Here is a 21125-nt window from a genome sequence, read left to right as displayed (position 1 = left end):
ACAGTTGCATGGCATATGAATTGTGATTGTTACACCCTAGTTTTGCGTTTTACACTTTGCCTTTTTGTAGTAATTATACTAATATACGAACCACTCCGCATACAGAAAAGATTAAATCTGTTGCATTTTATATAGCAGTCAATAAGAATCCTCCTCTACCTAATCTCGAGAAGTTTACTCTTTTTGTTCAAGTTTGTCATCGAGTTTTGTTCTGGTCTGTAAGCAAGATCCTGGGAACTCACTAAACTCGCAATCGTATCTTTACAATATATCTAAGATGACTGACGTGGATAAGTGGATCGAGATCGCAAAGCGGTGTAAATATCTGCCTGAAGATGATCTACGGGAGTTGTGCAATATTGTGTGTGATTTGTTACTTGAAGAGCCTAATGTTCAGCCGGTTCAGACGCCTGTTACAGTGTGTGGGGACATACATGGACAGGTAAACATAAAGTAGTTATAGGTTCACAAAGGTACATAAAGTATAAAACTAGTATCAACTTTATTAAAAGACTATCATAGATCAGTTCTTCCCAAACAGCATATTATAACTTAATTAGAATATCTCAACTTAAGTGGAATGATGATTATAGAAAACTTGTGTGCTTCTGCAGTATATTACGAAAATGAAAAGTATTGATAAAACATTCAGCAAATTAAGAATATGCGCAGAATGTTGTTAGAGTCAGACTATGCTAACTCTGCATGGCATTTGCAATGACGGCAGCGTGCGTTGTTATGACTTATGACTGCCTAGTAATTTTTCCACTTTTAAATTTATTCTAAGCTTAATAGCATCAATCGCAGACGTTTCTGCTTGTTAAAAATTAATTTAGAATGGGTAGCACATCGTAACTGATGAATTTCCAATATGACTTGGAACTCCGGTGGCCGTTTAAGAAGTGTAACACTCTTACGGTAGATGTCGCTAGGGACCCCTAGACCCATATAGTGGGAAGATTTGCTGACTATGGATGAGGTCTTGGTGGCTTAGTTGGCAGAGCGCTGGAGTATCGATCCAGAGGCCGTGAGTTCAAGTCTCACCCAAGGCAGTAATTTTTCCACTTTTAAATTTATTCTAAGCATTTTATTAATGTTTTTATTTCATGACGTTTTGCTATTAACTCGTTCTGTGTTTATGTCAATTAACTAATTTCACTTTCGGCTCATTAGATATTTTAATCATATGGACTATTTCTATTTTCAGACGTTTGGCTACTTATTCATTCTAATTCTTAGCCATCCAGCTAAACTGTATTTTTGCTGACTGAGTATTCTACTTTCATGTCGAAGCAGCTGAATTCACTATATGCTGACTGTGTATTTAAATTTTATGTCATCTAGCTGAAATGGTCGTTTAACGATAAGGTCAATTTGATAGTGACCCATTAAAAAAAACTGTTCTCTAAATAAACCCTCTCAACCCCCTTAGAAGACGTTCTTTACCAAACACTGATAAAATTTTTCTTGTATTCCAATATAATGCTTTGTGATAAAGTTTAAGGAAATTACTTTTCTTGTAATCTACAAGGCAGATAATTTCACTGTTATTATTTAGAAAAGTAAAAGAGTGACACTAAACATGCAAAATGTGCTCACAAACGAGCATCTCATTGTATATCATCATTATTTGACAGCATAATTTTTTAACAAGCAGACACGTCTGCGAACAATGATATTAAGCTTAGAATAAGAAAAGTGGAAAAAGTGGTCCAGAGGCCATGAGTTCAAGACTCACCCGAGGCAGTATTTTTCCCACTTAATTTTTTTTTTGTATTTCAGTTTTATGACTTGGAAGAACTGTTCAACATAGGTGGTCAAGTACCGCAGACCAAGTATATATTCATGGGGGACTATGTGGACCGCGGATATTATAGTCTGGAAACACTGACGTTGCTCATGGCTCTGAAAGCCAGGTATCCAGATAGGTGAGTTGTACTTTGCAGTCTTTACACATTAGAGTAAATTCTTTGTTTATTATTGTTTTTCTTACATTAGGATACAATTTGGCTGGTTTGAAGAGCTCATTCTGGGCGGAAATACGAAATCATAACTGTCCTGAAAAAATTTACGTAATTTTCAGTTTCCGTTTTCCGAGGAAGATTTATTAGGACACACATAGGGCATACGGTGATGTTGCTCTTTTATTGTCCAGAATAGGGAACAACCTGTCCACCAAATTTTATTGAAATCTGACGAATAAAAATCGACAACGAAATAAAAATCGGCTCATTAAACATTGAGCCTTATTGCTTTTCAACTGATCAGACTTAAGTAAGCCTATCGACATATTTTGCCCACCTGGTTCAGAGTTAGAGTGTAGTTATGCATAAGAAGGAACAAACTTATTCCACCACATACATAGCTGCATATCTGCATCTATTTTAAATACTGATCAAAAGGCCTATTTTTTGTCATTTGCATGCAAGTGGAGCGCATGCAAATTGCATCAATGTTGGTGATATAAATTTTGTTTTACTTTATAAACTTTATATTATGAAATTACATCACAGTGAAGATGTTACCCCTTATAATAAGATATACATATATAATTATATGTATACATTAGGTTGTCTTGTCTTATCTTACCTACGGGATATTATTACTATCGCTGCTGCCACTGGGACATCGCTATTATAATGTGCATAGCGCTGTCTCTCTCACACAGCGGATCCGCGTCAGGCCTCTTTTCCATGGCACGGTTTGACCACGGTACGGGGTGTTATCGGCGCCGTGCTCAAACCGTGCCGAGCTTGTACACGACGCGGTAAAATAACAGACGGCACAACGTAGGTACTACTAATTTTACGCGGTGCGCCAGGGGGGAGCCGGGGCGCACACGGCGGCGTTGCCGCGCCGTGCTAAAACCGTGGCCGTGTATAAACCTCCATAGTAGCCCGTACAACATTGGAGACCGTGTGTACAAGAGGCCTAGTATGACCGAAGCGAAGCCTACATTATAATTTTAATTAATTTAAATTTTATTCTTAATTTTTTTATTTTCAATTTTAATGCTTCACTGCTTTTATGAGCCATATTGCTTGAAATAAAGTATTAATAATAATAATAATTAGATTTCATTTAAAAAAAATAAGGTGTTTAAATAATGAATGAACTGATATAATTCAAATAATGTGTTGAACCATTAATGTCTTTGTATTTCAGAATCGTGTTGCTAAGGGGAAACCATGAAACCTCGCAAATAACAAAAGTGTACGGATTTTACGATGAATGTTTTAATAAATATGGCAATGTGAATGCTTGGAAGGACTGCTGCAGGGTGTTTGATCTACTGACAGTGGCAGCGGTAAGTTTAATGTACAAGTATACTTATTTAAAAAAAAATAGTCTTCAACAATAACACGTTTTGGCACAAGCATCCCTTTATCAAAAAGATTGGAGCTCCCTGAACTACAACCTACAACTATACCAACTGGAGCTGAAGCCCTTGGCAAATGCATTGGATGAACTGTCCTTTCTACCCAATTTCCGAAAGTACTGAAACAGGGTTATTAAGAAAATTTTAGGTGCTTCCGACTACTCGTGTCTATAAGGCCCGCGGCATTATTCCCGCTCCGCCATCTTAAAGTTACGCAAAATTAAAGATATATAAAAAAAAATATTGGAATAACTTACACAAATCGACCTATCCCCACAGTAAACAATAAGGCATGTTGTGGCTACTAGACGACGATATAAGGCAGAGTCACTACCGACAGTAACAGTATCGACTAGGCTAGGAGGGTTATTCCCACTAGTAAAAGGTGGGAAAAAAAAATCCAGTAGTTACCACTGGTAACAACTTGGTGGTAACTAGTGGGATTAACCCGGCTAGGAGGTCATTACTTACCTTAGATATGATTTTATGTTACAGCTAATAGACGAGACAGTGCTCTGCGTGCACGGCGGACTGTCCCCAGAGATATCGATGATCGACGAGATCCGCTGCATAGACAGGAATCAGCAGATCCCCCACAAAGGAGCCTTCTGCGACCTGCTGTGGTCCGATCCGGCGGATGTCGAGATGTGGTACAGTCGCCATCAGATATATCGGAGCGGCCAGGGTGCTCGCAAATATCTGAACACTCCTTTATTGTCAAGGCATTAGAGTGCGTGTTCAGATATTTTGTGTGGCGACTGTACGTAGTTAAGACGATAGTGGACGTTTACGTACTACGTTTTTATGGAGAAGAGGTCACGTGACGTCGTCCCCTTTCCTCTTAAGTAGAAATCATTTCGTTTACTCCCACTAGTTCATAGAATTATGGTATAGGTACCCACTTAGGTACCTTGTTATTTATCTTCAGTAGTAACCTACATTGCGGTTCATATCAGCAGACACCAGAGCGTCCCTTACGAAAGCTACTGTAAGAGTTACGGAAAAGAAAATGTTGAGTTACGGAAAATTCCATACGTTTTCCGTAACTCAGTGGAAGATTTTGTAGGACATACAGTGAAAGTACGCTTGTTTGTACAGAATAAGGATCTGTATCTATCCAACAAATTTTATCAAAATCTGAGAAAAATAAAAATATAACCCAAACGACACTGGTGGAAAGTTTGCGACCCTGTCTTGTGGTCGAGTTCATAAATCAAAATTAAATTTCATTGTTATTTAGTTGGAGATTTTCATAAGCTCTTTTGGATAAATACTTACTGACGACTCGGTCATTGAAATTTGTAGGCCTTTCTATACAGCCTGATGGATATTTGTAAGATATCTGAGAGTTGAATAAAACGGGAAAAGAAAACATAAACGTATTTCATATATTGATGTAAGTCAAGGAGAATAATCGGATATTGTGATGCCGACTGTGGACTGGACCAGTGATCCACTGGATAGAAGATCGTGCACGGGCTATGTATTTCTGTTCGTTCCGCGAGACCATTAGACTGAGGGGAATACGAAGTGCTCGTTTGATGTTCAATTCCATGTCTGCGCAAGAAGCCTTCAAAGTCTTTGTTGCAGTACTCTTTACCATTGTCTGAACGAATTGCCTTTATTTTTCTCTCAAGTTCATTTTCTTCTCTGCTCTTATAATCTTTAAAAACTTCAAGCACATTCAACTTGTTTTTCAAGAGATACATATGAACTTTTCTAGTAAAATCGTCTACAAAGGTAATAAAGTATTTCATTCCTCCAAGAGACCTTGCTCCATCGGTCCACATAAGTCGGTGTGGACAAGCTGTAGTGCGTCTGTAGCTCTCGTGCCTATATTATTGAAGGGCAGTCGGGCCTGCTTTCCCGTGAGACTGGTAGTACAGGTAACAGGGCTCTTACTTTTCTCAAGAAACGGTTCAACTCCCTCGGCACACTCCGGCAGCTTGCTAACATCTGTAAAGTTTAGATGTCCCATGCGTCTATGCCACAGGACAACATCATTTAAATTAGCAGAAGTAGTCGGGTTGGAGACAACTTCTCGGTGTGTATTCAAAATGAACAAATTGTTTTCATGTGTTTACCTTTCCCATACTTTCAACTGGAAGCGGTGTCTTACTGGCTTCTATCACGTTAGGTGTCGGTGGATTTGTGACGTCATACATCCAATCGAATCTGTTGGTCATATGCATCGAGGCACCGGAATCCACATACCAAAGGTCGGGGAATTTGGTCCGACAAAATGCTGAAAAAGCTACAAAAAAACTTTTACTTTCTTCCGGTTTTTCAGACTGCTTCTTTTTCGGAGCACGACAGTTCTTCGCGAAATGCCCGTGCTTGTTGCAGTTAAAACATCGGGGCCCACTATTTGCCTTCGCTGGACTTGCTTGACTTCCACGAGCGGCCTTACTCTTTGTGAAGAACGATGAGCTCTCGGGGCATTGAACTTCCTGCAGGAGTTTAGACTTGATGGAATCTGCGCTGATCTCGATACCTGAACTCTCCAATCCCATAATCATTGGCTTATACATTTCAGGTAAGCCTGCCCACATCAGCGTTCCGAGCCATTCGTCATCAATACTGAACTTAATATTTCTTAGTTTGTGGGCGGTTGACATTATTTTGTTTACGTAGTCCTCGACATTACTGCACGAGTCCAGCGTGGTAGTAATAAGGTTTCTCAACAAGGCTACTCTTCTGTAATAACCCTTTATCATCAAACGCCTTTTCTTAATTCTCCCAGGCTTCTTTACATGTAGTGGCATTCTGCACATGTATACTATAATTGATCGGGTCTAACAGCAAGATAAGCTTCGACTTCGTCTTTGTCTCCTTTTTAGTGTCGGTATTACTACCAGTAACACATGTCCACAATTCTTCAAGCTCGAAGTAAGCTTGTACAGCAAATTTCCAACTTGCGTAATTTTCTCGCCCGACAAGTTTATCAATATGTATATTATTATGTTATTGCCTGAATTCGACATATTTACGTGGTAACAATAATTCGATGAACATCTGACGTAACATAAATAATTCGCCGTTCAAACTCGCCCGTCGACGTTCAAGAGATGTGAAGTGTTCACTACGGCGTTTTATTCACTGACTCTTTTACTGCTTACAAACCACGCTCTGCTACCATGATGGATATTTGTAAGATATCTGAGTTAAATAAAACGGGAACAGAAAACATAAACGTATTTCATATATTGATGTAAGTCAAGAAGTGACGTGACAACACATGTCAGTAAAAACAGAAAAAATAAAACCTATCTAATGAGGTGGCGTTCTTAATCTCCAACACAGCCGAATATATTCTCAACCGTACAGCTTCTGGCAAGTTAAGGAATTAATTCAATTAATATAAAAACCGGCCAAGTGCGAGTCGGACTCGCGCACGAAGGGTTCCGTACCATTAAATTATTTATTTGGCAGGCAAGAAACCCAATTTTTACAATTTACAAAAAAAAAAATGTTCTTCTTACTTAATGTTCTTAATACTTAAGGTTTCTTTTATCACTTAAAACTTTTTTGTCTTTATTCCTTTTATTATGTAATAGGTACTTAGTGTTTCTTTTTGTTTATAGGATCCGACTGAAAACCAGCGTTGCAGTAAATTTACTGCAACATTATGCTGAGTCGAGACTCCTTTTTAACATCACGCTGTCTTTAATGCCAAGTTCAATTAATTTAGTTAAGTAATTTAGTAAACTATTAACCTACATATTTTATGTTTAATAATGTTTTGTGATGTTAAATAAATTTTCTCTCTCTCTCTCTCCATTACGAAAAAAAACAGCAAAAAAATCACGTTTGTTGTATGGGAGCCCCATTTAAATATTTATATTATTCTGTTTTAGTATTTGTTGTTATAGCGGCAACAGAAATACATCATCTGTGAAAATTTCAACTGTCTAGCTATCACGGTTCATGAGATACAGCCTGGTGACAGACAGACAGACGGACAGCGGAGTCTTAGTAATAGGGTCCCGTTTTTACCCTTTGGGTACGGAACCCTAAAAAGTACAATCAACGTCAAAGATATGTTTACGATAATTTTCGCCTTATTACAAAGGGATAAGGTGCAAGGCTAAGCAAAAGTGTAAACATATCTTTGACGTCGACTATATAAGCCTTGTGTCGAGTGTCCTTTATACTTCTCCTCATTTTTTTTAAATTCTCACGCCTGGTGACAGACAGACAGACGGACAGCGGAGTCTTAGTAATAGGGTCCCGTTTTTACCCTTTGGGTACGGAACCCTAAAAAGTACAATCAACGTCAAAGATATGTTTACGATAATTTTCGCCTTATTACAAAGGGATAAGGTGCAAGGCTAAGCAAAAGTGTAAACATATCTTTGACGTCGACTATATAAGCCTTGTGTCGAGTGTCCTTTATATTTCTCCTCATTTTTTTTAAATTCTCACGTTGCTTCCAGGTCGGTGAGCCCCCGCGGTGCGGGTTGGCTGTTCGGCAGCTACGTGACTGAGCTTTTTATGAACTACAATAGTTTGAATTTGATATGTCGGGCCCATCAGCTCGTGAATGAAGGTGAGTTGTTCCCTTGGTAGCATCCATGTATAAAAGACCTACGTACATAATCCCATAGAACAAAACTAGAAACAGGATACACGTGCTGGTGCCATCTCTATAAAAACTTTTGACAGTTACTAAGCCCATTTACCACTATAGACTCAAATCCATTTGGGATGTTGACTGACCAGTTAAATCAGCTTCTTTCTTGGAACTGGCAAACGATAATCATGAATGATTCCTAATTACCGGGTGTTGCATTTTTTAATTTATAAACTAATATTACCAGCCTTTACGATGGTGTAATAACTTAATAACTTTCCAGTACACACAAATGAGCATAGAGCATCTATTTTTTTGGCATGAAAATTGTATCAGAGACAACCTTTTGGACGCCAATGACCGATAAATACGCACCGTAGGTTCAACGCTAAAGACCGATTAATCGGTCATAGACCACAGAGCAAAAAAATACCCATATGCATAAAGTTCAATTTCAGTTTTGACACTTCGGTCACATGGCGTCTGGATGACAGCTTTTGTGTTTGACACGGCGTCGAAAAGGTTAACTATACTCAGCCAATATGGAGATTTATATAACACTAGCTAGGCAGCTACTCAATTACCTGTGTTCTTTGTAGTGGTTCCGTAGGTTTGTAGGTACCCAAAAATTACTGCGAAAAATTTTATTCCAATATTTTAGTGGTTTATTTCGTCTATAGCGTGAAACAATTTATATTTTCCCCGTTGTTTACAGGTTACAAATACATGTTTGACAAGCGGCTAGTGACCGTTTGGTCGGCACCCAACTATTGCTATCGCTGCGGCAACGTCGCCTCCATAATGGAGTTCAAAACAGTCTCTTTTCGAGTTGCAAAACTATTCCAAGCAGTCCCCGACGCCGAACGAGAAGTGCCCCCACAGCATACCACCCCATATTTCTTATAAGGATAAATGACGTGTTATACAGTATGTAGTGAAATAATTATCAATTGTATGTACTATTTTGTATAATGAATTGTGTGTTGCACATTTTAGTGTTTGGTTTTAATTTACTTGCCATTATACATGTATATAATATATCTAATACCCGAGTATTACGGCACGCTTTCATAAGGGCCAACGTTCAAAAGTATATGTATTTCAATTGACGGCGTATTCCCGTTTGTCCCCGCCGCCATACATGAGGCGGGGACAAATGGGAACGACTTATATGAAGCGCTTATTCCCATCTGTGTGCCCGGCAGGGGCCATATGAGAATACACTCAATCGACTTTATGTAATACGTATGGCATTCGTTTCTCCGAGCCAGTCATCTAACCTTAAAATTAAGTTATACAAAAATTGTACCTAACCTAACCATACCACTATTTAAGCACTCACATTCAAACAATGAATAATTTGTATTTGTAAAAACAAAAAATACTTCGTTGTCATTATCACAGCGTACTTACAATGGTTTTAAGTGCAATAGACCCTAGTGGCACTTAAGTCCTTTATACCAATTTCCACAGTTTTGAACATACTCCAAAAAATTAAACAACAGAAAAATCTATGTAACTAATGAAACTGCTCACAAAATTTCACGAGAATTGGTTGAGAATTGCGAGAATTGAGATTGCAGTTTGCCTGAGTCAAAACGGAGACCTTCGCTAACGCTTCAGTCAATAATCGTACTTAAAGTAGGTATATCGTTCTTCAGGTTCCAAATAGTCCCAAATAACTAAACGATTTTCAAGCTACTATATTTGTATTCTTAAATTAAGACATCAAATCAAACACCATTCCAGTTCATTAAATATATTCTTCAGTGTGGATTTAATCGTGAGAGAATTAATACTTCCGCGCAAAGAAAACTGTTTGCGGGACAGAGTACGGATTAACAGCTCAATCCCGGTTGTAATCAAAGGTATAGTCGAAGTAAGACTGGTCGAAGCTCTGCACACGCACGTAGCCGTCCTCGCCGCCAGACGCGTAACTCTTGCCGTCCGGGTGGAACGCTAAACTGTTGATGGGCCCGAAATGTCCCTTCACACGGCCGAACTCCTCTTCGAACACGAGATGGAAGAAGCGAGCGTCGAACTTGCCCTGACGAATCAAAAAACAATTATTCAGTCTGGGAAATTATCAAATTTAAACATATTACCAATATAATTTAATTCATACTTTAATATATAAGGTGCTAACAAATTAGTCACGGATATTTTAAGGGATAATAAAATAAAATAAAAATAAAAATAAAAAAGCCTTTTATTCTAAGCACTGAGTTTTCCTAGTTACATATACTCGTATTGTATAAAGAAAACATTTTTATTTGAAATTTGTTTTAGGTTTTTTATATATTCTTGTTTTGTGCGTTAGACCCCTTCTGGGTGAAGGCCTCCTCCATCGATTTCCACTTGTCTCTGTCTTGAGCCATTCGGATCCAGTTTTTTCCAGACGTTTTTTTGATGTCTTCGTCCCATCTTGTACATGGTTTGCCGCTACGTCGTTTGCCTAGAGGGCCACCCCATTTTGTGATCTCAGATGTCCATCTGTCATCTTCGAGTCGTGCCACATGACCTGCCCATCGAAATTTCAATTTTTTTGCATAGCACAAAGCATCTATAGTTTTTGTTACACTTCTTATTTTAGTGTGCCGAACTTTCTCAATTTTTTTAATTTTTAGGATGCTGCGTTCCATGGCTCTTTGGCATGTAGTGATTTTGTTTGAGACCTTTTTTGTAAATTTCCAAGTCTGGCAGCCATATGTTAGGCACGGAAGTATGCAGGAGTCCATTATTTTTCTTTTTAATTCAATTGACATATTGCTTTTTAATATTTCTTTGTAGCTCCAGAACTTATTCCAGCTTTGTCGTGATCTTCTTTCTATCTCGAGCTCGTTGTTGTTGCTTTCAAATCCCATTTGCTTGCCGAGATAGATATACTGTTCAACATACTGTACTGGTTCATTTTCCAAGGTGATATTTTTCTTTATGCTGTTTGTCATAATTTTGGTTTTTGATAGGTTGATCTCCAAGCCTACTTTTTTACTAGCTGCTTGGAGTGTTTCCATCATGTATTGTAAATTTGCACTTGTTTCAGCTAATAGGACCAGATCGTCTGCAAATCTTAGGTGTGTAAGGCATCTTCCTCTGACTTTTAAGCCATAATTTTTCCAGTCTAGTGGGCTTATAACTGATTCCAGTACAGAAATAAATAATTTTGGCGATAATGGATCCCCCTGCCTAACTCCTCTTTTTATGGGAAAGCTGCAGCCTGCTGTCTCTAGTTTGATTTTACTTGTGCTTTGTTTATATATGTGTTTTATTATTGCTATATATTCTCTTTCTACTCCTTGGCTTTTCAGTGCTTGCCAGATACTGGAATGTGAGATTGTATCAAATGCTTTTTGGTAATCAATGTAAGCTATGTATAAGGATCTTCGTTTTTCTTGGTACTTTTCGATAACAAGTTCGAGTGTGTGTATATGATCTATTGTAGAGAAGCCTTTTCGGAATCCCGCTTGCTCTACAGGTTGTGTTTCTTCTAGTTGTTTGCTTATTCTGCGGTCTATAATAGATGTGAAGATTTTGTATAAGGTTGATAAGAGGCTTATAGGCCTGTAGTTGCCCATGTCGTTAGGGTCTCCTTTTTTATATAATAATATAATCTCAGATTCTGACCACTGCGAGGGAGTTTCTGCTGTCTCTAGTATTAAGTTGAATAAAAATGCGAGTGGAGTAGCTAATATTTCAATTCCTAATTTTATATCTTCGTTTCTTATGTTGTCACAGCTGGGGCTTTTTTCAGATTTTAGTTTTTTTACAACTTGAATGATCTCAGCCTCATCAATTTGTTGTATCTGATTTACTTGATTTAAGCATGATTCCGTTTCAACATTATTGTTTTCTGTGTCTTGAGTAGCACTGTATAGCTTTTTGTAGAAGTTGGTAGCAATAGTAATAATATCTGTGCGGTTTTGTGTTGTTTCACCTGACTGTTTTAAGCCTTCTATCCAGGTTTTATTTGTTTGCAGCTTTTTGTATGCCTTTTTTAAACCCTTGCCTTGATCAAGATAGGATTGGAATGTCTTCAATCTGTAGTTCTTATAATCCGATTTTATATATTTACTGGTGAGTTTATATAGAGCACTGAGTTCATTCTTTTCCGATCTAGATTTTCCTGAAATTTTTTGTAGTTGTTGTCTTCTCTGTATCAGTGCCAAAGTTCTTTCTGTTAAGATGTTGTGTTTTGTAGTGGATTTTTTTTGGCGATTTTGCTTGTTTTAGACTGTCCTTGATGATGTGTATTAATTTATTATAGTGGGTTTGAACAGATTCTTGACTTTGATTGTTTCCTTGTGTATGTAGATGTTGTTGGAGGTTTGTCTTGTAGGTTTCTATTTCATTGTCAGTATTTAGAGTGTTATTCTGAATATTTGTATATCTGGACCTGTTATTTTTGAGGTTTTTTAACATTATTGTGCCTCGAACCATTCTGTGGTCAGTTGAAAAATTTAAGTTGAGTGTTTCTATATTTGTAAATAATTTCGGTTGATTTGTCATTATATAATCAATTTCATTTTTATATTTGCCATTTGGGGAGCGCCATGTCCACCTGCAATTTGGTTTTTTGTTAAAGAAAGTGTTGATCACCGAGAGCTTGTTTTCAAAAGCAAAGTCTATTAGCAGTTGACCTCTTTCATTTCTTTCTCCGTATCCATATTTCTTGGTTATAATGTGTTCTTCTTGCAGTGGCTTTCCTATTTTAGCGTTAAAGTCTCCCATAACTATTAGATTCTTATAACTGGATTCTATTGCTCTGTCTACATCTTTGTAAAACTTGTTGATTTCATCTTCACTTGCTGATTCTGTGGGAGCATATGCTTGGATAATGCTTATTTTATGTCCTTGAATGTTGAGGTCTAGTAGAGCTACTCTTTCTGTGATACCTCTAAAACTTTCCAAGTTTTTCTTCAAAGATTTGTTTATTAAAAAGCCGACTCCATACTTCCCTGGTGTGTTGCCGATGTAGCACAAAATATATTTTTCATATTCTTCTATCTTATTTCCAAATCTTCTGACCTCTGGGATAATACATTACATTAAAACAATTAACTTTTAACTGTAATTAAGGAAGCTTTGTATATCATTTTTTTGTTTTCATTTCCCGATCAAAAAAAAATATTATTAATTTTTAAAATAATCACCCCTGTTAAGATGTTAACACTGTCTGTCATGTCACGTCAAAAGTTGTCTTAAATGTCATTATGATTCGGCGGGAAAACGGTAGGTTAATAAATACAAGCGTCTGCCCACGGCTCTGCCCGTGTGGACAAAAAAACTGTCCCATGCGAACAAGTCGTGTAAAAAAAGTAGTGTGCTATTCCATACTAATAACCTATCTATGTGCCTAATTTCATCCAGATCAGTTTAAACTGTTTGGGCCTGACGTGATAGTGTAACAAACATCCATCCACCCACACAAACTTTCACATTTAATAATAATTAGGTTAGATATTTAACGAATGCTAACCTACCTAATTAACAAGTCTAAGTAATTTAAAAAGCAAGCACGAACATAAGAAAACTTTTATTAGCATAAACAGTTTATAAAAATTGTTGAAAATGGTGATGGCTGGTTTTCAATGCACAATAGTGCTCGCTTTCGGATATTTTCATTAACACGCATTAAGATCTCTCTTTCCCTTTTCATAACCTCAAAGGCGTCGGTAATCCGAGTTTGTAGTTCTTCTGACGTTCTGATTGTGTGCCCGGCGTTTCCATAAACCAAGTCTTTGGCTCGTCCCCATACGTGGTAATCAAGTGGTGTTAAATCTGGTGAGCGGGCTGGCCAGTTCACTGCACCTGCTTGAACCCCACCGCGGCCAATACGTCGTAATTGGAATCGTTCCGTTAAGTACCTTCTTACGTTGCGATCGTAATGGGGTGGGGCACATTACCAGGGGGGTGTCACTGCGCAGTTTAGGTATATTTGGCCGGCGCACCGCCCGAGACGGTGTATGGTAGTGGGCTGCCGCTCGGCTCGCACGATAGTCGTGTCACGTGGCGCTCGCGCAAAATTGTAAATACGCAATGGCTTCGAAACCTAAATCGCGATCTAATCTGTATAAAAGATAATGTTCTATTTACGGATGTCTGAATAAACGGAAGAACAAGGAAGCAGAAAAAACATTTTTTTTAAATTCCGGACTATATTGACAGACATATTTTCAAATGAATAAGTACTTCTAGGGATCCCTTATAGGGATAAGTCCGCCTTTGTACATTGTATATATTTTTGTTCTTTTATTGTGTGTGTAATCTGTCTTATGTACAATAAAGTGTTTACATACATACATACATACTTCTGTGGCATACCTACTTCCGTGAGAATCAGACATACTCTCTCCGGCTAAAAATTTTATGTTTACAGAATCAACGTTTGTAATTCCTACATATTTATCTTAAAAATAATAAATCAGTAGGTTACAAAAACTTGTCAAGTGACAACCCCGTGCCGACACTCGCAGCTCGGTCATAAAACTGCGGCGCGCAAAGAAGATTCACGGTTCGTGCGCGGTTATAAGTTTCAATTTTGCTTGCAGGCGGCGAGTGTAGGTATAATTTTATACCTAAATCTGGCTTCTGTGAAGGAGTGAATTTTCTGTACGGTAGTACAATTAGTTATTCTGTGACATTACATTGTCCTACGGAGATCGACTCGTACTTCATCTAGCAATTCTGGTAGCAGTGGTAGGCCTTCTTGTAGGAATTGAAGATACGTCCTTCCATTGAGGCGGTTGAGAAAGACAGGGCCCAACAAATAATCGCCAAGTAATCCTGCCCACACGTTAACGCTGAAACGAGTCTGAAAGTGGTCAGGACGTGCTAATGCAGGGATTCTGTTCCGACCAAAAGTGTGCATTGTGAATGTTAAATAATCCCACCCTCGCAAATGTACACTCTTCGATACACAGTATGTTACGTCTGGCTTTTCTAATAAGCCACTGACTGAATAATACACGTGGTTCATAATCCTGTGGTTGCAGTTCTTGAACACGCGTGAAATGGTAAGGATGCTTTCCCTCACGTTTTTGAATTTTCCATACGTAGACGTCACTGACATTAAATACGTTCGCTGCGTCCCTAGTACTGCTCATAGGATGGCGGTCAAAAAAATCCAAAATTGCAATTTCTAGACGAACTGGGCACCTAGGTTTACCGGCTTCACCTATTGGCATGATGTTTCCGGCAAGAAATCTTTGATGTGCCCGGTAGATAGTCTGAGGATTCACAATCGTATTGTATCTTTGTGCATAAAGCCTTGAAGCTCCTGCCGCACTGTAGTTTGAGTTGCGATAACATCTTACCATGTACTCGTTAAGTGTGTAGCGGTAATAGGCCAAGCAATAAGAAGGTATAGAGGGAAATGCTAGGAACACAATTTTTAACTTCGTAGCTTTGTTTGGACTAGTTAGGAGATGAACATATCAAAATGGGGATGGTGTCAATATTGATACCCATAAGTGAATTCAGCACCCCCGATTTATACGAAAACGATTCCAAACCCGGCCTCGCAGCTTTACTGATGTAGATAATCAAGATAAAAGTGAGAGCCCTAAATAAACCTTCAAGAGCGGATATCTCAAAAACTATACAAGATATCGAAAAACTTGACTGAATAAAACTTGTAACAAATTTTTCATTTTGTATAAGAGGCCAAGTCGATCAGATGCATAGTTTCCGAGATATAATCGAAAAACCGAAAAATGGAACTTTCAAACCCCCCTCTCCCCCCCAGCACCAGGGTTACGGCCGGGGACTTTTGATATGTTCACCTCCTAACTAGTCCAAACAAAGCTACGAAGTCAATAATTGTGTTTCAAGCATTTCCCTCTATACCTTTTTTTGGGCATTTATTTCCTGACCTATAAGGCATAGCGGTAATTAATTAAATTTATTTGCAGCCGACACAATCAGAGAGCAAATTGCATGATATTGACATTTAAGTATTTTATTTATCAACTTTAAGAGGCCACTTGAATGATAGTTTAAAAAGGTTCTAGAATGTCTAAAGAGGTCTCATTTAATTATCTTATTAACAGGGTGTTTTAACGTAGTAAATTTGTTTCCTAGTTTTTTCCAAAAAAACATAACAAAACCAATGATGTTTCATACTTAAATGTACTCCGAGAACCGAGTACTATCAGCTGTAAAAATATCCGTGACTAATTTGTTAGCACCTTATATATATTATAATTTCATTTTTATTTTTAATCTACAGAAAACAATCATCTAATAACCATAACACGAGCATAATTTTAACAAGCAGGCAATTATAATAACAGATGTTGCCTGTATATATGGAGAAAACTTCAAGCAAATGTCATCATAATAAGTGGTGGACATGACAATGTTGTGTGTTGTGTCCGACTGAAACATGTTTTTTGCCGAAACCCAAGATTCGGGTTTGGCTCTAGTTTCGGCCGAAATCGAAACTTTTGTAGATTTGTTAAAATCGTTGAAGAAATTTCATAAAACCGCTTTTATACGCATATTAAGACTGCGTCGACCGTCCAGTGGCGCCCTCATTAGGGGAATTGAGTTTTCTAATAAACCAATTAATTTCTGTATACATAAATCAGTATATAAATAATGTCCTTCTTGTTCCCCAACTTTTGGTTTTGTCATATAGTTTAGTTTCGGCCCGGCCGAGATGTCATGCCGTTTATCGGCCGAAACCGAAACAACGGCCGAAACCAAAACCGAATCTTCGGTCGGGCACTAGCTAACAATTGTTCTATATTATATATTTATACCAGTGGTAACACAAAGCACATTAGATACAGAAATTGTCAGTGTTTTATCATCACTTTGCGAGAAAGGGATCTACATTTGCATAATTTTAACCATTTGAGGTCCTTTTTACGCTATTCGTCTTCAAATTACTCCTTCCCTTCAAGTTCATAAATAAAAACAATACAATACAATACTGTAAAACCCCCTATATAGATTGAATTTACCTGTCTGGTAGACGTCGTGGTCACTTCCATAGCGTCCTGTCCACCGCCAAGTACAACATGGTCCAGAATGGGACTGAGGGCAGCAGAGTTGACCGGACGCTCAGTCTTGTACTCCTTGAGTAGCTCCAGCGAGCTGGTGTCGAAGAGCTTGGCGGTCTGGTCCTTGGAGGCGGTGATGAACATGGTGCCGTCGCGGGACAGCTGCATGTCGTTGATCTGGTGCGTGTGCTCCTTGATGGAATGTACTTTCTTGCCAGTCTGGAAGGTGTGGTTTGTTGTGTAAGTTTTTTGGGAAGGCCTGATAACCTAGCTTAGGTTTAGTATAAAGTAATATATTGGAAACAACATTTTATTCCATACATTTGAAGAATCATCAACTTCTCTGTTATACCAGGAATGAAACCTGGATTAGCAAGACAAACATTGTTGTATCATAAACAAAGGTTGGAAAAGGTGCCTAACTCATAAGTTTAGTCTCTTTACTGTATTTGATTTCTTTAGAGGAGGCTTTTGTCGGAAACCCCGACAACCTGACTAGTGAAAATCATTAAGCAATTATAAAGAAACTAAACATATCGTTAAAATAGTCAGTGAATAAACGCTAATTGTATTGTACTGTATTTGATATTCTGACATAATATTACGTTCTTAAGATATTTATGTACCCTTCTATTCACTAAATAAAAATAACATAAACGTACATTACATTTAACCAAAGAGGGATTATAATAAGATAGAGCGGTACTGTCATAATAAACTTTGTAACCACTGAAAATTCACTGCCATCTATCGATACACTTTAAAACTGAAAATGAAGACTTATAAAAATACGATAAAATTATTTAAATATGGACAAATGATTTTTTTATTTGCACTAATTATTTTTATATGATTTGACCCATGGCCTTCCACTGATATGCGTTAAAATTGTTAAATAACAAACGAAACTGTCAACGCCATCTATAGAGAGAGAGAGAGAGTAGGCCAAAGGTAGTGGCGCCATCTGATCGAGAATCAAATTTTCGTGATTTTCGAGGCAAGTTTTTTCCTTAGACTGTATACATCTATACGGATCTTTGATTTAACGTAACATTTAGTTATTTTATTAGTTAAAATAACACACTTCTTTGATCATAATAAATATTAAGCCTACCCTGAGATCCCATTGGATGAGGTCTCCGGCTTCGTGGCCTGTGATGATGGTTTCATCAAGGGTGCCCCACACCATTGACGTCACCTTGGAGTCGGTGATCTCCCACTTCAGGATCGGAGACGCGGACGAAATGGAGTCATCAACGGTTCTCGTGTCAATAATGAACACCTAAAATGAGTGTAATTATTGCAATATAAAAAAAAAAAATATCATTAAATAAAAACGAATCTGGAGGTTATGCTGAAAATGAAGTCTGACAGACAATGGTACAATTTTATCATTCTCTCAACATATTATAAAATGAAACAAGAAAATCAAATTTACTGAGCATAGGACTTTTAACTTATTTTGTTAATTTGTTTTAATTAGTTAAAATTAAATGAGTGACTTTTGAATTCAATTCCTGTAATAGGAAATTAAATATGCAAGGTAAGGATAATGTGAATCATAAAATACTAAATAACATGTATAAAATGTTCATTCTTCTTCAATATGACACATTGAATTTGATCTGTATGCTTGTTTTGTGATCTACCTACCAAGCCAGTAATAAATCAGACGTCAATGCAAACGGTCGTTTTACTTGCTAACGCTCTTTATGTAAATCTCATCCTCGATTTGCTTTAGTCGCAATGTGGTGTGTATCACGTACAGTTCTCAGGCAAACAGTTAAGTGATACTTTTTGAAGAAAAAACCACCAGTTTCATATAACTGGTGATTTCTTTTCAGTGGTCTAAAAAATACTTCTTTAAGTAGCCACTTTTGGCTCTTCACCTTCAAAGAGCCGTGTTTTGGCGATGCAATGGGAAACCATTTTTATAATAGACCAAGTATACAACACCCACCTCACAAGGATGACCCATGGCTTTGTCGGTGGTGTATGCAGCCTCATTGGCACTAAAGCTGAAGTTGCATGTCCTCACAGAGGAGTTTGTCTTCACCGTAGCTATGTTTTTGCCGGACTCCAAATCCCATAGTCTAGTCAAAAAGCAAAACATGTTATGACTATACGACTGCAATTATATGTTATGACATATAATTGCACACATAAAAAGATCATTTACATCATGATAATTATGTGGAATATATTAGGCTTAAGTAAATTCTGCAACCATAAGGCTGCATTTCGACCAGAGCTGTCTGAGGATGCGTTGCGAGGGATGTATCTGTTAAGAACCAATAGTGTGGCTCAGCATGCAGTGATTCTCTTGGCCCTTAAAAACACATCCCTCGCACATCTCTGGTCAAAACTCAAAACACAGCCTAAGTGGTAAGCTAGTATGTGAAGCTGTATTAATAGTAGTAATTTGTTTGCACACAAAGGTTTTAATTTCGCAAAGCATTAACAGGAATATATAGGTAACAACACACTTGAATTTATAAAAACAGAAACCAATATACTATTCAATAAACTCTAATAATCTTTGAATGCAGTTTTGTTTCTTTTTAAAAATAAAAGATTGTTTCCTTGAGCAAAATGAGCTAACTTAAGGTTTTAAGGCACATTCCCTACAGGGCCCATTCATTCTTTCCACACTGTATAAATACAGTCTACATACAAATATAAATAACGACCTCATGTGGTAGCAACCCTCAGCTATGAGGAACCGAGCAATAAGAAAGATATACAGTGTGGAAAAAATTAATGGGTCTTGGAGGGAAAGTGCCTTAAAACCTTAAGATAGCTCATTTTACACAAAGGAAACATTCTTTTATTTTTAAAAAGAAAAAAACTGCAGATTTTTTTTATATTCGCTTTGTCTCGCCCGGGAAATGAACCAAATTTACAAAAAATTTACACTCGATATTTTATTCCATTAGTTAATACAGTTCATGTTGATGAAAATATTGCTCCAAGAAACATTAGGTCTAGCACTCGTCTGTTGTACAAAATATCCATACAATCGAATATTTAGTACTCAAGATTTTGATAAATCATTTTTCATTTTCAAGGATATTTTAAGACGAGCAAAATTGAAGAAAAAAGAAAAATCTTTAAATGCAGTTTTGTTTCTTTTTAAAATTACTTTTTGTCTAATTCACAATGAGCAACATCGTGAAACTTTATACTACTACATTTGATAACTTACTCTTTATTTTATAGTAGACTAGAGCCTATCTATACAATTATTATTAGTATAAGGATAAACAACCTTAATGTCACTTAACTTTTTTAATAATTCATCTTATATTTTATCATGCATTAGTCTGAAATAAAAAGAAATCTAATCATGAGTAATTGTAATGTATTGCGAAAGCAGCAACTGAGATTCAACCAAAACGTGTCAGTTTTTAGAGGCTTACCTGCATGAACTGTCGCCACCTCCTGTGATCAGGTTGACTGTTTGCCAGTCGACGTCCAGGCACCACACTACACCTCCGTGGCCATTGAATGTGCCAAGACGCTCGCCGTTTAGCGACCACCAAACATTGGGCTTGGAGTCTTTCGCGGCCGAGAACAGCAAATCACCTTCGCGGTTATACTTGATCTGAGTTATGGCACGCTCGTGCCCTTGCAACATTAGGGGTTTCTGAAAAAAATATGCCATTACAAATAATCTTTCGATGTAGATGCAGAATGCATTTGATATCTTGACTGAATATTACCATTTTAATGATTATTCACAGGAAATTAGCGTTACAACATGTGGCGACAGCAATTTTTTGACAGAAAGGCCGGTGTAGGTGAATCATGTGGTGTTGCTATAGGTGAAAAATTTTAAAATGTTTCACACGATTTGGCTACCTGACTATAATTGGTCAAATTTTGGTCAAACCAAATTGGCAGTAAATAAGAACAAAAAAAACTATACTCATCCTTTTCTTTTGGGTGCTTGTTCTAGTGTGAGACAAAGATAGTATGAGTCTCTCTGTCTATGTTTGAAATAAGAGTACTTTGACTAACTATATATTTGAAAATTATAGTAAAATCAAGTACAATTCCCAATATATATAAATACTAATATACTATATATAAATAACAAATACTTCGTCTGCGTGGAATTAGTAATTTGGGTACCTTAATTCTTATACAAATCTGCTTTTTAATCCAT

At 37.3% G+C, this 21125-nt stretch overlaps 2 protein-coding genes across 2 annotated transcripts; one reads left to right on the top strand and one right to left on the bottom strand.

Moving 5' to 3' along the window:
- Positions 1–8947, top strand: LOC134754615 (serine/threonine-protein phosphatase 6 catalytic subunit). The gene is made up of 6 exons (XM_063690933.1): positions 1–442; positions 1783–1928; positions 3166–3307; positions 3875–4029; positions 7816–7928; positions 8668–8947. The coding sequence occupies exons 1-6, from the start codon at positions 278–280 to the stop codon at positions 8856–8858; spliced, it is 912 nt and encodes a 303-aa protein (XP_063547003.1). The 5' UTR covers positions 1–277; the 3' UTR covers positions 8859–8947.
- A 748-nt stretch (positions 8948–9695) lies between these two features.
- Positions 9696–20815, bottom strand: LOC134754613 (eukaryotic translation initiation factor 3 subunit I). Its single transcript, XM_063690932.1, has 6 exons — positions 20680–20815; positions 20377–20603; positions 18918–19050; positions 18072–18239; positions 16919–17176; positions 9696–9999 (listed from the first exon to the last, which is right to left on the bottom strand). The coding sequence occupies exons 1-6, from the start codon at positions 20680–20682 to the stop codon at positions 9799–9801; spliced, it is 990 nt and encodes a 329-aa protein (XP_063547002.1). The 5' UTR covers positions 20683–20815; the 3' UTR covers positions 9696–9798.
- Positions 20816–21125: the final 310 nt, after the last annotated feature.

The sequence above is a fragment of the Cydia strobilella genome, chromosome Z (genome assembly GCF_947568885.1).
Source record: "Cydia strobilella chromosome Z, ilCydStro3.1, whole genome shotgun sequence".
Classification (NCBI taxonomy): Eukaryota; Metazoa; Arthropoda; class Insecta; order Lepidoptera; family Tortricidae; genus Cydia; species Cydia strobilella.
The sequence above is the reverse complement of the archived record's forward strand: the minus strand, read 5'-3'. Positions and strand labels throughout refer to the sequence as shown.

What these genes read in the sequence shown, in the direction of transcription:
- LOC134754615 (XM_063690933.1), top strand. Translation starts at nt 278, where the DNA reads ATGACTGACGTGGATAAGTGGATCGAGATCGCAAAGCGGTGTAAATAT. An exon ending in AAAGCCAGGTATCCAGATAG is followed by an intron (nt 1,929 to 3,165) that starts GTGAGTTGTACT and finishes TTTGTATTTCAG; the next exon opens with AATCGTGTTGCTAAGGGGAA. An exon ending in CCGGCGGATGTCGAGATGTG is followed by an intron (nt 4,030 to 7,815) that starts GTACAGTCGCCA and finishes CGTTGCTTCCAG; the next exon opens with GTCGGTGAGCCCCCGCGGTG.
- LOC134754613 (XM_063690932.1), bottom strand. An exon ending in GGTGGCGACAGTTCATGCAG is followed by an intron (nt 19,051 to 20,376) that starts GTAAGCCTCTAA and finishes CTTTTTGACTAG; the next exon opens with ACTATGGGATTTGGAGTCCG. An exon ending in CCATGGGTCATCCTTGTGAG is followed by an intron (nt 18,240 to 18,917) that starts GTGGGTGTTGTA and finishes CACTCATTTTAG; the next exon opens with GTGTTCATTATTGACACGAG.